Genomic DNA, 14,503 nt, shown 5'->3' with positions numbered 1-14,503 from the left:
ACATTGATATGTTAAAAAAAAATGTATTAGCTACCTAATACACTTACTGGCTGTTAATTTCGTATATTTTCCCTTCTGGCACAATGAAAAAATAACTTAATAGAATATTTTGGAAAGATTCTGGAGAAATCATTGCCAAGGATTAAGAGAGGAAACGTTTATCACTTTGGGGCCTTAGTGAGTGGCTCTGTTTATTCTCAATTCTTTATGAGCTTCCTTTAGCCTTTTGGAGCTCTTTTGCCCCATTGAAACTGCATTAATCTCAGATTTTTATGTTTAGAGTACAGGGAGGTTCACTTGTAAGATTTCAAGCTGCAGTTTTAAAGACCAATGTACCAATGCCTCCCATTTTAAGAATTTTGGAATAAATATGGTTAGGTTTGCAACGTTCAGTACTTATTTTCATGCCCATGTTTAATTACACGAGCGCCAACAAACTGCCTTCTGGAGAAATTAAAAAACTACTTCATCTCTTACAGCTTCCAGAATTAGCTGCTATAAAGGCTTTTATAGCACCCATAAATTGAATGCACACATGTAAAAATGGCATTTCATCACTCAATAAGAAGGCAGTAGAAATCACTCTTTCTGGTTTCGGCTTTTTTTTGTAGCCTCTTTAAATCTTCTCACAGGAGTTCCAACAGCACAACAGGAATATATATCACCTCAAAACTACATCTGATCGTTCGTCTCCTCCGGCTCTTCCAAGTGGTAAATAAATCAAGCAATTAATATGTTTTTTTTTAAAAAACTCCAGAATAGAAAAGCAAGAGGTCGAAGCAATAATAACGCATGTGTAGAAAGAATAAACATCTGTGGAAACAACCAAGGATTGTGTGATTTGTTGCAATGCGGGAAGGCTTTGGCAACGAGTGGCGAAATTCAAACCATAATACTTTCAACCTTTTAACGTTGGGCTTAACGTAAGGTTGTTTTCCTTCAACAGGGTTATTTCGGTTGTTGAGTGCAACGTTCATTCTTTAGTTGATTTACTTAATTCCATACATCTTGAGAAGACATAGTGTCAAAATTCAAGTGGATTACACTAAAACAGCGGTAAACTCAAGTCAAACTCAAGGCTGGATTTGGCCCATGGGGTGCTTAGATCTGGCTCATGGGGCCGGCCTGGAAACAGCGAAGGATCAGCCTGCGGTGCCTCTGCCAGGGAAAACGGAGCTCAGGGGGCTCCATTTTCGCTGGCAGAAGGCTAGCAAAACCAACTAAAAGCAAAACAGAAGGAGATATATTTCCCCTTATGCATTTGAGCGTGTAAGAAGGGACAGGAAAGGAGAAACGGAAAGAAGAAAAAGTAAAAGAAGGAAAGATTGGGAAGAGAGCAAGGAAGGAAAAATAAGGAAAGGGGAAGGAAGAAGAAAGGAAAATGAAGAGGGAAGGAAAAAGAAGGAAGGAAGATTATAATGCGAGTGAGGGTCTCAAAGGGTCTCTGCTTTAGTACACGGCCACCACAGGTGCCCCCAACACAAGTCCCGTGTCACCCTCACCGCCGGCCATGCCCACACCCCCTAACCCCCCCCCTCCAAGGTCAAACACACTCGATACGGCCCTCAGTGAAATCGAGGTGGCACCAGAATATAAAAAAATGTAACCCCACATGGAGTCCGCATAAAGCTAAAAATAACAACCGAGATCTGAGTTAGTTGTATATTATATGAAGCCTTTCCCCCCCCCCTTTATTTTAGTTCACTCCGACTGTACATTCTTAGAAGTCTGATGTTCTTCTCTTTAAAAAGCCTTGGTAGTACAGTGGTCTAAAGCACCCTGTTATTAAGACCAGCTGCCTGCAGTTACTGCAGGTTCGAATCTCACCAGGCTCAAGGTTGACTCAGCCTTCCATCCTTTCTAAGGTAGGTAAATTGAGGACCCAGTTGTGGGGGCAATAAGCTGACTTTGTATAAATATACAAAAGGATGAAGGCTATTGCTTAGCACATTGTAAGCCGCCCTGAGTCTCCGGAGAAGGGCGGCATATAAATCAAATTAAAAAAAAAAAAAAAAAAGATCCTTAAGAATCTGCACCGGAGATAAATTCCTTGTGCGTCCAATGAAGTATTCTATTCTATTCTATTCTAATTGCTGGCTTCGTAATTTTTTGTCAGCCTGGGAAACAGGAGACCAGGATCCGGTCCGAGCTGCCTGCCTTCAAAGGGGCATCTCCTGCCATGATAGCGAGGGAGAAAGTCCAAGTCTTTTAGAGATCTTTCGGTAGGAGAAACACCCAACCGTGAGAGAAGCTTGTCAGCCATGGCCGGGACCACCGGTTGCAACAGGAGCCCATACACCCGAAGACATTCCAGAGTGACGTGGAGAATAGTCTCTTGCCACTGTCGTTCTGCGGGATCCTCCAAGCAGAGTTTCCACGGCCTGTGCCTCTGGACGAAGCCATTGGTCTGCCTCACGCACTCCATGATGGATTCCAGAGCCTTGTAGATCTGGAAGTGGTCAAAAGAGGCGCTCACTTTCATAGGCAGGCTCTCGACCAATGACACCAGCTTGTAATCCTCTGCTAAGGCCTTGCCAGATCCACTTTGAATCTCCATGTCCCTAGGGAAGCAAGTCTCGGAGAAGATGGGATAAGTCCCTCTGGGATTCAGGGCAGAGGCCGTGACCCGGTTCAGGAGCCCCCCTAAGGCGTCGGCCAGCTCCGAGTTGAGCAGCTTAATCACCTTCTCGTCATAGTAATCACAATCCCGCTCTGGGACTCCCTGCCTCAGCAGGAAGTACCGAAAACCATCTACCGTGTAGTGCCGGAAGCACTCCTTTGGGTCAACCACATTGCCCAGGCTCTTGGACATCTTCTGTCCTTGTACCGTCCAATGAGAGTGGACCCAAATCCTCAAGGGGGGCTCCAGGCCTGCAGCCATCAGCAAAGCAGGCCAATAGATGGCGTGGAACTTGAGAATGTCTTTGCCCACAATGTGGCAAACGGTGGGCCACCAGGCCCGGTGCTTCTCGGGGTAGCCTACAACCGTCAGGTAATTCACCAGGGCATCCACCCAGACGTAAATGGTTTGGGTTGAGTCCCCAGGAACAGGGATGCCCCAATGCAGCCGGTTTCGGTCACGGGATACAGAGAGATCCGGGAGATCTCCTTCCAGCCACTGGAGGACCTGCTGATAATAGGGCTCGGGGCTTATGGCGTCTTTATTCTCATACAGCCATCGTTGCAACGGCTCTTGGAACTTGGACAGCTTGAACATGTAGTTTTTCTCCCTGGTCCAGTGCACCTAAGATGCAGGAGAGAAGTTATCAGAAGGTTTTTCCTGGTTTCATCAGCCTCTCCCATACAATATGTATTTACCCAAGCATTTATAAAAAGGTAAAGGTTCCCCTCGCACATACGTGCCAGCTGTTCCTGACTCTAGGGGGCGATGGTCATCTCCGTTTCAAAGCCGAAGAGCCAGCACTGTCCGAAGATGTCTCCATGGTCATTGTGGCCGGCATGACTCAACGCCAAAGGCGCACGGAACGCTGTTACCTTCCCACCAAAAGTGGTCCCTATGTTTTCTCCTTGCATTTTTTTTACGTGCTTTCGAACTGCTAGGTTGGCAGAAGCTGGGACAAGTAACGGGAGCTCACTCCATTACACAGCACTAGGGATTCGAACCGCTGAATTGCTGACCTTTCGATCGACAAGCTCAGCGTCTTAGCTACCGCATATAAATGTAAAATTAATTTATACTAATGTCTGTTTTTCCTTCTTTAGATCTGAAGGCCGCATGCATGTATCAGAAAGCTTGCCACCCACAAGGGTGCCTTCACTCTGCTTTTCCATAGCTTTCTTGGGCTATCTCTTTTCTTCACGCCATTCCCCTTTCTATTCGGGTTATCTTTGCTTATCATCTGAGGTAACGCCGAAGGTGACAGCTTAGAAACCAGAAGACTGTTGACTTCTAGGCCTCCCTCAGGCACGAAAGCCAGCTGGGTGACTCTGAGCCCATCATTCTCTCAGTCCAATGTACCTCACAAAGTTGTTGTGGGGGGAAAAAAGGAGGAGGCAGGAGTATTAGGTACATTCACCACCTCGAGTTGACCTACACATATAAGTGGAATAAGCATCTAATAATAATAGAATAATACAGAGACTCTGCAGATGATTTAGATGTGGCTTCTCCAACCTGAATTTCTTTAGACATGGGACACATTGTTATTACTATAGACAGTTTGGTGCAATAGTCAAAGAATTCAGGAGACAGGGAGTTCTAGTTCTGCCTTAGGCATGAAAGCTGGCTGGGTGACTTTGGGCCAGTCCTTCTCTCAGCCTAACCCACTTCAAAGGGTGGTATTGTGGGATAAATAGAAGGAGAAAGGTGCATTAGGCATGAATTAGCTAAAAAGTAATAAAGGCGGGATAAACATCTAATAAATAAAATATTATGCTATCTGGTGCTTGCCTATTATTGGCTGAACATGCAGAGAAAGCACAGCACAGAATAACTGGATTTATACAACTCTATGACCAAACCACGTGGGTGAAGGCAAAGCACATTGAATGACTCAAGCCGCTAAGAGAACTTGACAGGGTACATCGTACCATACCTGGTGCCCACTCTCTATGGAAACCATCTGCTTGCTCCCTTGGGCATCCACACACTCCGTCACCTGAGAAGCTGCCAAGAAGCTCTCTTCCGCTGTGCAATACCACCCTTCGTAGTCAGCTTGATAGAGCCAGCCTCCATCTTGCAAGGCAGCCCAGAAGCACGCCACAGCCTGTTGGTGCCGTAGTTCTGTAGTGCGGATAAAATGGGTGTAGGAGATGCCCGCCTGCTCAAAGAGCTCCCGGAATTCGGCCGATATACGGTCACAGAACTCTTCCGGAGAAATACCTGTGGCTGCCGCTGCTGTCTGAATTTTCAAGCCATGTTCATCCGTTCCTGTCAAAGGAAACAGGATAAGTGAACTGGTGAAGAAGCCAAGTGGCAGCCTTCTCCAATCTGTGCTGGGAGGGCTACTCCAAGGTTCATATTGATGAGCTGGGCATATAAATATATATAATTTGAACCATAGATAAATGTGTTAGCAAGGGCCATTCCTGCAAACAGCGCTTTAGAGGTTGTGGAAGCGTATTCAACAAACGAAAACTTTTTAAGAGTTTCTCGCACACAAATGCACGGTTTATTGAAGAAATGCTAGTTAAATTCACATTTCATGTCATCTGTCAGGATGGAAAAACTCGTCAGAAAAGTGAGGTTACCAAAAGAGATGTTTGCCAATTTTCTGGGGGAAATGAGACACTCTGGAAAAGCCATCTTGTTTTGTATTCTGTTTAAGAAGGCATTGCCCCCCAGCAAAAAAATCACTCCTAAAACTTTATAGAGACACCCCCCTTCCCCGTTACATTTTTGCTGCCCCAAATTAGTCAAAAATCAGAGGTGTAATGATGTTAGGGTGTCATGCATGGCTTTGCATCAATCAACCTAGCCTCCAACTACAACAGGACTATTGCAAAGGACAGGAGGCACGATAATCTGTGGCCCATTTTTCTTTGCACCAATATTCATCACGCCAACACAGTACATAATGTATTGTACCGCAATAATGCTTAATTTAGTGTTTTTCAACCTGGGCAATTAAAGTCGAATGGACTTCAACTCCCAGAATTCCCCAGGCTACACATCTTAAAAAGTTGGCCAGGTTGAAAAAACAGGGCAACAGCCGTCGCTGGAAATGCAAATAGAAGAGAAGGACGAAGAGAAGGCTTGCTTCTCTGTTTACAGCGCCTTTTGTGCACCCTTGCTAGAAAGAAAACACGTTAATTCCCTAAAAAGCTTTACCCATAAGTTTCTTTCCGACTCCCTCGCTTGCAAAGCAGGCTACTCCATTCATAGCAGATCTTTTGCATCCTGGTTAGAAATGAACCTATTTTTTGCAAGCCCCCCTGCGCTTCCACACGTGAAAGCGAACACACGGGTTTCCCAAAAAGCTTCCCCCCCCCCATCGATCCAAGCTTCACCCAGGAGTTTCTATCCGATTCCCTCGCTTGCAAAGCAGACTGGCGGCTGCAAAAAACAAAAACCCTTGGACCCTGATGCCCAATGCTCCCCATCGCCCCGCAGACCTGTAGCCAGCCGCCCTCCCTCGCAGCCCAGCAACTGCCGATGCCGGTGCAATGCATCCGCCAGCACGGCCGAGTAGAGGTGCCCGATGTGGGGCGGGCCGTTCACGTAGAAGATCGGCGTGGAGAGCAGCTGGGACCCGCAAGACCTGCGCCGGAGACCCCCACCGGACTGCTCCGCCAAGCCCCGAATGCAGCGGAGAATGCAACGCGCGGCGCGAGCGTGGAACGCCTGCATAGCTGGCATTTGCCCGGGATGGCCACGCCCCCTTCGCTCCTCCGGCCACGCCCTCCCTCCCTCCCGCACGCCGCCTCGAGGCGCTAGAATAGAGCGTGGATGCCTAGAGCGGCGAGGCCGGCAGTGGCCCCCGCGCGCGCGCGCCCCGCGCAAGGACAAAGCGGGCGAGCGGTTGGCGCGCGTGCGCACGGAGAGGGCCCGTTCTTGGGAGCGGACGGAAGGACGGGCGCTGAGGAGGAGGAGGAGGAAGAAAGAAAGAAAAGAGCCGCTGAGGAGGTCGTGAGGGCCGCTGCTTTGCCGCCCCCGTCGTCGTCATGTCCCGCTTGGGAGCCACCCTGCTGCGGGCGGCGGGCCCAAGGGCGCGTTTCCTGGAGGGGCCAGGTGAGCGGAGCATCGCCGGGAGGGGGACAACCTGAAAAGGTGCCGAGGGGGAGGGGCTTGTCGAGGGGGAGGGGCTTGTGTGGAAACAGTGGGAACCCCCCCCTCTCCTGCTGTCCCTAACGGTGGGGGAGGGGGCCTCTTGCCTGGGGGCTTTTTTAGTGGTCCTCATTTTGCTCATCCCAGCCCGCCCCCCCAAAGCCTCCTCCCCCCCGCCTCTCAGGGACCCCCGCTCCCACCTCTCGAGCGGAATCCAGTGGCCGCGAGTTCCGCAGGATCCGCTAAACGGCCTATCTACCTGTCCCGCTGGACGCCAAGGTCGTGTGACAGGCGCAGGTCGGAAGTGGGTGCCTTTTAATTTAATTTAATTTAATTTAATTTACACACACATACAAACACATATTACTATATTATATTATATTATATTATATTATATTATATTATATTATATTATATTATATTATATTATATTTATTACATTATATATTAATTATATTATATTAATTATATTATAATATTAATTATATTATAACAAATACATATACATATACATATACATCGACTGCTTGAGGGCTCCTGGATTGGAACTGAAAGGCGAAAGGGAAGCAGTGTGCAGTGTGCTTTATATATATATATGAAGCGTTTTTCTGTCGAAGCACCTGGTGTACCCCAATATGGGAGGGACCAAGCACACTGTTTCTCTTTCACCTTTCAGCTCCAATCCAGGAGCCCTCAAGCTGTCGCATACACGACAAACCATTTTATACCAAATCTATATTTTGCTGATAAAGAAATAAAGGGAGACTAGTATAGATCTATTTCAAGCTATTTAGCTCTCATCAGCTAACATACCCTTACTCGGTATTACAAGTTTAAATCCAAGTAAGGGTTTGACTAGCTGATGAGAGCTAAATAGCTTGTAATAGATCTATGCTAGTCTCCCTTTATTTCTTTATCAGCAAATACACACACATACATACATATACTGTATACACACACATATATGTGTATATATAGTTATGTTTATTATGTTTATTTATTTATTAGTTGCATTTCTATATTATGTTATATTATGTTTATTTTATTTATTATATTATATTATTATATATTAAGATGAGTACTCATTCTGAGGCAGGTCCCAACAGCCCTCTCCCAATGCTTGATTAAAGAGCGATGTTTTCACTAAATTTCTGAGGATTGGGAAGAAGGGACATCGGAATGCTGTCCCAGAGGAGGGGAGATGACACCTGGAAAAAGCATGTTTCTATGACCGTATGGGTGACTGATCCCCATAGCTGATCAAGGGGACGTATGAAGAGCCCCCCCCATTAGATCTAACTGGCGATCTAACTGTAGATCTAATGTAGATCTACATTAGATCTAATGTATTTGCCGCCCATCTCATGGTGCAGGCGACTGAGAGGCTTACATCAGGATAAAAAGACATGCTGTGCAACAACGATTGTAAATATAAAAATGAATTGAAATTACAAAAATTAAAATGAGCTAAAAAAAACCAGGGCTTGGAGGGGGAGCGGTAGGGTGCATTCTCTATTAGTGTATCAATTCCCTTCCAGCCAGCAGCTTCTCCTTCAGGGTCCCATGCTCACCTACAGAATCAAAGGAGATATTACCAAGAGTATTCTCCTTTTCTAACCTGGTGCCTATCCGACCACTGTATGATGTCAATCAGTCATTTTTCGGCCTATCAACTGGTTGTAATGGGAGCAGAGCCTGCTTGTGGGAGTCTTGGCCTTGTTTTCATCCATGGCTTATGAAAGTGCATCATTGACAATCTTCCCTCCTAATAAATTGTGTTTCCAGGCCTCTTTCAGCAATGGAAGGCTCCCTCAGAAGGACAACCTTGCAGACAAATGGCCACCTCTAGCTATGCATGGCGGCACAACAAAACTCTCTATACCGTCATAGCAACGACCCTCTTTGGAATCGGAAATGCGTTCTATGTAAGTAGAGAAGCTTCCCTAGAACAGAAATCCAGTCTCCTCTAACACAGTAGTTACCGTAACCCGTACATCTGCTGCCTATGGGTCTCCCCCCCTCCCCCGGCCTCCATCTGGCTTTCTCTGCAGAATCTTAAGAGGAAACTTTAACCTAAGAAGTCGGTGGCGGGCTTGGTTCAGACTTACCCTTTCTCCTCTCATTGTTTCAATTAATTTCCTAGAAGGTCACTCGGAAGACATAGAGAAATGAAATGCCTTCTTACTATCTGACGTATAAAGCCAACTTGCAATCCCAGATGCTGCAGAAACCAGACCCTTGGATGTTGGAGACAAATTTCCATTCTTTTTAAACCCTGGTGTTGTGCACTTCGGAAATGTCAGTTGGATGTGACCCTGACATTGATAATGAGACTACAAGGGCATTATATTTTGTTACACAGAAAGTGTTCATCGAGGCAGCCACCTAGAGAATGTCACCGATTTGAGTTTGGAAGGGTGATGGCAGGGCAGGGTGGATTTGATTTGATTTTGATAGCAGAGCAGGGTGGATCACGATTTAAATCACTAGTAAAAAGGCTTGATTTAAATCAATTTGATTCAAACCATAATGTTTAAAGAGCAACTGTCACCTGTCCTGCAGCAGCTCCTCCTCTGACCCGCTGTTGACTCACCGACAGTCCCAATATTGCAGAATATATAGCCTCATGCTACATAACAGCTCCATTTCATGCTGAATAAACTAAATTAATGTATCTTAAATAGAAAACTATTAAGAGCCTTGGTGGTGCAGCGGACTAAGTGCTGTTATGTAGCACTTAGCTGCCAGCTGCCTGCAATTAGTGCGAGTTCAAATGTCACCAGGCTCAAGGTTGACTCAGCCTTCCATCCTTCAGAGGTAGGTAAATTGAGGACCCAGACTGTTGGGGGCAATAAGCTGACTTTGTAAAAACACCACTTATGGGGGGCCAAAAGCCCTAATAAGCAGGTATATACAAAAGAATGAAGGCTATTGCTATAGTGCATTGTAAGCCACCCTGAGTCTTCGGAGAAGGGCAGCATATAAATTGAAATCATAAATAAATCATAAATAAATAAAACTATCTTTAGACAGATCTTTACTCCAGATTTATTTATTGATTTAAATAAATCTGATTTAAATTTTAAAAATCCAAATTCATTATTTTTTTAAATCAATTTTTATCCACCCTGTAGCAGGGTTTTGTTGACAGTGGCCTTTTTCTGTCCAACTCAATCTCAGGTTGAAACAGACTTTTAAAGGACAGCTGTAGGCTTATGGCAAACTTCTTTATCCCAGCTCAGTTTATTTGGCACTTGTCACTCAACCTTTAGCACCCAAGACTGTTTTTAACTTGGAGATGTATGTATGGATTGGCAAACACAAAGTGAACCTTACTTTGCTTTTTTAAGCTGTCCATCGCACTCTCTGGTTATCAGGCACAGGCAAGGGAATGGAGGACGAACAATTTTAAAGAAGTGTTCACACAACCATACTGGAAAGTTTTCTACCTTTCAGAACATAAATTTGTCATCTGTTTGAAGCCGCTTAAGAACAGTTTACATATATCTATTTATAGAAATTACTGTGCTTTCTTCTCCATCTGATGATGCCTGCTTATTTGTTAAGAAATTGAAATATTTTTATTTCTTAAAACAGCTATTTTAGCTATAGCAAAAATACAAACATGGAAAAATTGGGAGTTTCTCCTCTGCCCCCTATAGTATTATGTTAAATATTACTTTTTTGGTTGCATAGGGATATGAAATTATGAGGAGGGCTCGGCAGCGCGATGTGGATCGTGCAGAGAGGTATGAACGCATGGAGGTCCAGATGAGGACACTTAAATATTAAGGTAGGAGTGAAGTTGTAGCCGATTGCCTTTTTATAACTTGAATTTGTAGGCTTTCAACTCCCAGGTGGAACTCTTAAGTGACCTTTTGTAGACTAACTATGAAAAATTCCAGGGACTGCTGATCGCCAACAGTAATAGGGTGAGGACCAATGTTGAAGTGATTCTGGAGTAATTACATCCAGGAATTTAGGGATGAAAAGATTTCATCCAAATCTTTCAACGGCAAAGTGTTATTTTCTTTCCCTGTTATTGCTCCTGTGGAAGTTCCCGTAGAATTAATTCCTGCAGGATATGTTACAGATTAATTTACAGCCATATTTTTGAATATTGTATGTTTATCTTTGTTTAATCACACTGCCAAAACACAGGTCCCAGTTTCTATGTTAAGTAAGGACCAATATTCTCCAACCTATTACTCTCCAAAAGGTTGAACAATCTTTTTCAGCTCCACTCAAATCTAAACACCAATAAGGAAGGCACACTATTGGATTCAAACACATGTTGATAAACTAAATAAGGCAGTGTTTTTGATTTTCACTTGAAAGAACTACAAACTATACCATTGTGATAGCCAAAAAAACCATGCAGTAATTCTTGATTCTTTGTGAAATTCCTTTAGCCCTCTGAAGCTGCGTTACCAAATTTGCACTAATCTCAGAATCTGTTTTGGAGTACAGAGAGGTTCACTTGTAAGATTTCAGACTGCTATCCTAAAGAACAACATGGAAATAGTTCCATTAAAATGAACAAGAACTTCGATCATGATTAAGCTGTTCAGTATATATTTGCATGCTAACGTTTAATCATATTACATAAGGGTAGCAAATTGCCTTCTGGCTAAATTTAAAAAAAACAAACAAACCTACATCTCTTGCAACTTCCAAAATTAGCTTTTATAAAGACTTTGGCTCTTGTATTTTTTTTTTTTTACCCACTAGTGAGTTTTGGTAGCTTATTTCATTTATCCTGTCCTTTTTTTCCCCATCTCCCTCTGTACAATAATTATATACCTGAGATTTTAATAAAAATTTGAAGAATCCACCTGTACAAATGTAACCGCTGTCAGGCAAACACTTTTAATGAAATTTTATAACTCCTTATGAGAGAGAAAAAATCAACAAGAGTCCAGAATTTTATAGCATTCATAAAGTTGAAGGCCCATAAGTAAAAAATGGGATTTGATAAGTCAATAAGAAATCTGTAGAAATCACATTGTCTTACTAGTTGCAGCTTTGTTGACTTTCTAATCTTCTTCCAGGAGCTTGACAGCACCAGAATTAATATCAACTAAAGCTACAGCCAATTACTCATCTCCCCTGGCTCTTCAAAGTGGTAAATAATTCAATTAATATGGGGAATGTAACTCCAGAATACAGAAACACCCATGAAGATCAGTTGAGCACTGCAATCAAGGATTTGGTGGCAGTCTCCTTACTTTAAACACAAAACTTTTCACAATGACACAATTATATGTAGAAGCAGTGTCAAATAATAAAAACATGTGGAAAGAATATAGAATCCTGTGCTGTATTATTGGCAGTGATTGGGGATTTTACCTGTTAATTTATCTGTAAAGACAGAGACATAAATACATATGAATAGAAAGCACACAAAAACTCTTTTTACTTGTACAACAATAGGGAAAAAATGGCTACTTGGCTTTATTCCTACCGTCAAAACAATAACTTTAGTATCTTCTTTTAACTCTGTTGTTTCATATGAAATGAATCATCACTCAGATTATTTTTTTCCTCCCTAAACCCCAAAAAAGTAATTTTCCTGGTATAAATGCTTGATATTTTATTAGCAAAATATTCTCCACCGACCAGTTTCTTTGGGAGGTTAATTTGGTTAATTCACAACAGTATCAGTGCCTCATCTAAAAAAAATCAAAAGGCAGCGTATCTAACTCACTTCTTGTGTTTCATTAGCTATGAGTTGCTCCCTTAACATAAGGGGAGCCATGGCAACAAAATCTGGTTGCTGCATGAAATATTTATCAATCTTGCTGCCTTTGAGTGATCAGGGTTAAAAGATACCAGAGGAGAATAACCCGAATCCTAGTAATATAAAACAATTGAGCATCCTGTGATAAAATCCTTGTCTCGGCAAATTAAGAGGGCCAAACAGGGCAATGCAGTAAACTTTCAATACATGCAACAAGTAGCTTATTTTTCTTGATTAAAATATACTTGCTAGGTGGGGACTGGAGAGAGCAGTGAGAAGCAGTCTATCCACTCGTGAAAAATTCTGTCCAAAGCTACCTAGCTACAGAGCTTTTCTGAAAAAGGCTTACTTGGACTAAGCTAGGCGTGGTTTAACCATTTTTATTGATGCAACATAACCAAATGGGGTCATTATTACATGTTAAACCATAGCCATAGCCATTAGTACAATAAAGGTAAACGTTCCCCTCGCACTTATGTGCTAGTTGTTCCCTACTCTAGGGGGCGGTGCTCATCTCCATTTCTAAGCCAAAGAGCCAGCGCTGTCCAAAGACATCTCCATGGTGATGTGGCCAGCATGACTCAACGCCAAAGGCGCATGGAACGCTGTTAACTTCCCATCAAAGATGGTCCCTATTTTTTTACTTGCCTTTTTTACGTGCTTTCGAACTGCTAGGTTGGCAGAAGCTGGGACAACTAACGGGAGCTCACCCCGTTACGTGGCACTCGGGATTCGAACTGCTGAACTGCCAACCTTTCGATCGACAAGATCAGCGTCTTAGCCACTGAGCCACCGGTCAGTCAAATTCAAATACACTAAGCCAAATTCAGATCAGAGGTTAACTCAGTTTCTTCCACATTTCGATCTATTTAATCCCGATTGAGCATTTCTTCTGCCCCCCAATCGGCCCTTTCAAGGGCCAAATATCAAAAATACACTGATCAAGGTGTCTCGAATAGATTTTCATCACTCAGCCTTGACTTCTAACTACTACAAGGCTACCGTAAAGGTACCGAAGCAGGATGATTTGAAGTCCTTCTCTGTGCACCTAAATTCATCACTGCCCACACTCCGGGACTGCACAGGTTGCATTGCAACGGCATCACACCAAGCGGACCAAGGAGAATGAATGCGCTTGCTTCTCCATTTACAGCAGATCTTTTTGCATTATTCCAGGTTAGAAATAAAACTTATTTTTTGCAAGCCCCTCGCGCTTCCCCTCGTGAAAGCAAACTCGTGGGTTCCCCCAAAAGCTTCCTCCCCGTCGATCCAAGCTTCACCCAGGAGTTCCTATCTGACTCCCTCACTTTGCAAAGCAGACTACTCCATGCAGATCTTTTGCATCCTGGTTAGAAAGAAACCTCTCTTTTTTTTTGCAAGCCCCCCCTCTGCGCTTTCACATGTGAAGGCAAACACGCGAATTCCCTAAAAAGCTTCCTCCCCATCGATCCAAGCTTCACCCAGGAGTTTCTATCAGACTCCCTCGCTTGCAAAGCAGACGGGCGGCTGCAAAAAAAAAAAAAAGAGAGACCCTGGACCCTGATGCCCAAGGCTGCTCCCGGAGAACCTTCGTGGGGACCCTCACGACCCCCGTCCGGCTGCTCCCCCAAAGTGTCGGTTAAAGGTTAGCCATCACTGGACTATACAGGGGAGACTATCGCCCAGCCCAAAAAAGAACAAGATTCTGCCTTCAGAAGTTGTGGGAGCTTCATCACTGAAAGCTTTCAAGAAGAGACTGGACTGCCATCTGTCAGAAATGGTGTAGGGCAGTGGTTCTCAACCTGTGGGTCGCGACCCCTTTGGGGGTCGAACGACCCTTTCCCAGGGGTCGCCTAAGACCATCGGAAAACACATATTTTCAATGGTTTTAGGAATAATTTTATGGTTGGGGGTCACCACAACATGAGGAACTGTATTAAAGGGTTGCGGCATTAGGAAGGTTGAGAACCACTGGTGTAGGGTCTCCTGCTTGGGCGGGGGGGTTGGACTAGATGACCTCCAAGGTCCTTTCCAACTCTTGTTATTCTATATTCAAT

General features: G+C 44.0%; 1 protein-coding gene and 1 long non-coding RNA gene across 4 annotated transcripts in view; one reads left to right on the top strand and one right to left on the bottom strand.

Annotated features, from left to right (window-relative positions):
- RAB33A (RAB33A, member RAS oncogene family) overlaps nucleotides 1–6,320 on the bottom strand; it is a 15,437-nt gene extending 9,117 nt beyond the window's left edge. The window contains exons 1-4 of one of the 3 annotated variants that reach the window (XM_070951680.1): nucleotides 6,076–6,320; nucleotides 4,844–4,891; nucleotides 4,557–4,744; nucleotides 2,009–3,244 (exon numbers count right to left, since the gene is read on the bottom strand). In XM_070951680.1, the coding sequence (XP_070807781.1) occupies nucleotides 2,087–3,244; nucleotides 4,557–4,744; nucleotides 4,844–4,891; nucleotides 6,076–6,319 (1,638 nt within the window). In that variant the 5' untranslated portion in view covers nucleotide 6,320 and the 3' untranslated portion in view covers nucleotides 2,009–2,086. Of the gene's footprint in view, nucleotides 1–2,008; nucleotides 3,245–4,556; nucleotides 4,892–6,075 lie in introns of those variants that run through there. The other 2 variants (XM_070951679.1, XM_070951682.1) reach the window with 2 other exon arrangements.
- A 131-nt stretch (nucleotides 6,321–6,451) lies between these two features.
- On the top strand, nucleotides 6,452–12,038 carry LOC139322620 (uncharacterized). The gene is made up of 4 exons (XR_011600863.1): nucleotides 6,452–6,691; nucleotides 8,513–8,652; nucleotides 10,424–10,520; nucleotides 11,779–12,038. It is a non-coding gene; the product is annotated as an uncharacterized lncRNA (long non-coding RNA).
- Nucleotides 12,039–14,503: the final 2,465 nt, after the last annotated feature.

Source organism: Pituophis catenifer, unplaced genomic scaffold, assembly GCF_029215685.1.
Source record: "Pituophis catenifer annectens isolate HBS135680 unplaced genomic scaffold, rPitCat1.0.hap2 SCAF_11, whole genome shotgun sequence".
Classification (NCBI taxonomy): Eukaryota; Metazoa; Chordata; class Lepidosauria; order Squamata; family Colubridae; genus Pituophis; species Pituophis catenifer.
The sequence above is the reverse complement of the archived record's forward strand: the minus strand, read 5'-3'. Positions and strand labels throughout refer to the sequence as shown.